Consider the following 2,303-nt stretch of genomic DNA (forward strand, 5'->3'; position numbering starts at 1 on the left):
GAATCAAATCCTTCAAATCTGCCCTTGAGTTTTCTGATGTGTCTAAGAAAACAAGTGAAGAAAGCAGTTTCGTGTCTTTTTATATGTACATACACAGAGATTTTAAAAATGCATTTATCCAAATTCTGTGAAAGTGCAAATTCTTCATAAGAATGTTATTAATGGCTAACTATTTTGGGTGATCAGAAGGGGGCTGGAGGAGAAGCGATTAGTGAACTGAGTGAAGAGAGGGCTATGCTATATATAGTTTCAAATTGAAAACTGTGTTCTATCCCGAATGCTTTTAGGCACCGGGGCTTTGTGGAGAGTCCCAGGAATAGAGGTCTTCCCCCCCCCCCCCACCTCACTAATAAATACAAACCACATCATATACCCCTTAGTCCCAGTGCCAAGTGCTGCCCGAGCCCCGGGATGTGCCTCCTTCACCCGGTAAACCGGATCCTTAAACCCCACACCCCCCTCCCTTGGCTACCTCAAGGCGTCTCTCAGCAGCTGTCCCGTGTGTTAGTTGCCCCACATTCCGGCCCGATTCCCGACCCTGTCCGAGTGCGGAGGGGACCAGCCGCAGTTGCCGCCGGTGGCCCGGGCCCCGCTCTTCCAGGAGAGGCCGGTCTCGGGCCGGTGGCCTTCCGCGCTCGCCGCCTGTCGCCGCCGAAAGGGCGATTTCACCCGCCGCCGCCCGCCACCCGACCGGCTTTCCGCCCGAACCCGGCGCCGGAGACCGTCTCCGACCGGCTCTGGGCGGCCGGGAACCGAGAGCGAGGATCGGAGAGGCCGGGCGAGAGGGTGCCGGGTCCCGGGAGCGACGGCAAGGGCCCCAGCTGGTCGATTTTGGCGGTGGAAGAAACACAGATGCGAGAAGAGTTGGCCATCTCTGCCTCCCCCATTTGCTGCCAAGAGTTGTTGTTCTCAATCAGGTCCGCGCCGAGCCTACAAATTCCTAGCGTCAGCGAGAGCTGCAGATCCAGAAGGGACTGGAGAGCATCCAGTGTGTGCTAGCCAGGGATCCACAAATACAGGCCTGTACCCAACCCCTCCCTGCCCCCACCCATTTCTCTGTCTCCCTGGAGAAAGAAGGCACCAAGACCATGACTGAGAGCTCAGCCACCACAGCTGCCAAGCCCAAGCGCAGCAAGTCACCTAAGAAGCCTGCCAACCACCCCAAGTACTCCGAGATGATCATCTCTGTCATCACGGGGTCCAGCAGCCGCACCGGACTGTCCAGGCAAGCCATCCAGAAGCAGGTCAAGAGCCAGTACAAGCTGGCAGAGAATGCCGACAGCCAGATCAAGCTGTGGCTTGTCAAACTGGTGACCAACGGTGTGCTGGAGAAGACCAAGGGGGTTGGGGCCTCAGGCTCCTTCAAACTGTCAAAGGGCGAGGAGCCGAGAAAGTCGGTGGCAGCTGTGAAGAAGGCCAAGAGGCCAGTCAAGAAGAGCGCTTCGCCTAAGAAGGTGGTCAAGCCCAAGAAAGTGGCCAAGCCCTTGGCCAAATCCAAGAAGGTCAAGGTAAAGAAGCCAGTGAAGAAGCAAGTGAAGAAACCAGTGCAGTCCAAAGGCTTAAAGAAAGCAAAATCGGCAAAGGCAAAACCTGTGAAAGCGAAACTGGTGAAGAGGAAGATGAAGCAGGCGAAAACTAACAAACAGACAGCAAAAAGCAATGCAAAGAAATCAGCATCCAAAAAGAAGTGACAGATTCCATTAAACTGTAGTCACACAGACTTTTAGCCATTTCTGTAAATAGTTGTTTTAATTTTTTTTCTATGAAACTTTGGTTGACCTTACTGCTAGGAGTTAGCGAAAAAAATAGAGCTTTTCTCATCATGAATGTGGTAATACTAACATGGCTGAAATTTGCTGTACTTTGTAGTAATTTTCAAGCTGATTTCATGTTTTTTATGTACAAACATCTGTCAGTTGAGTTGAACCCATGCATATGAAAAGAATTTTCTTATGAATCCAATTGCCGTCCTTGAGTTTCAAATAAAAAAAATTAACTTGGATGATTTGTCTGATGTCTGATTAATTCAGCAGTTAACATCCTTTTATAGATTTGCAGTTTCCTTTCTGTTCCAACTTCCATCCAGCATTAACTTGCTGTGGGATGATTGATTGAACTGGAACTCAATGCTATTTACTCTCCCTTCTTAGTCTTCCAGGCATAGCAAAGAAGGAGGGGTCGCCTCAAGATGGAGCATTTATTCAGTGAGGGGAAGAGGTATTTAAATCAGATGCAAAGGTGGTGGCAGCAGGGTAGGAAGCTGGTCTGTTTGCTTCTTATCACCTAGCCTACCACATACTTTT

General features: G+C 50.3%; 1 protein-coding gene across 1 annotated transcript; it reads left to right on the top strand.

The window, feature by feature from the left end:
• Positions 1–955: 955 nt before the first annotated feature.
• On the top strand, positions 956–2,002 carry LOC122542308 (histone H1.0-like). Its single transcript, XM_043679923.1, has one exon. It carries the CDS (start codon positions 1,089–1,091, stop codon positions 1,689–1,691), a length of 603 nt encoding a protein of 200 aa, XP_043535858.1. The 5' UTR covers positions 956–1,088; the 3' UTR covers positions 1,692–2,002.
• The last annotated feature ends 301 nt before the right edge of the window (positions 2,003–2,303 follow it).

The sequence above is a fragment of the Chiloscyllium plagiosum genome, chromosome 39, assembly GCF_004010195.1.
Source record: "Chiloscyllium plagiosum isolate BGI_BamShark_2017 chromosome 39, ASM401019v2, whole genome shotgun sequence".
Classification (NCBI taxonomy): domain Eukaryota; kingdom Metazoa; phylum Chordata; class Chondrichthyes; order Orectolobiformes; family Hemiscylliidae; genus Chiloscyllium; species Chiloscyllium plagiosum.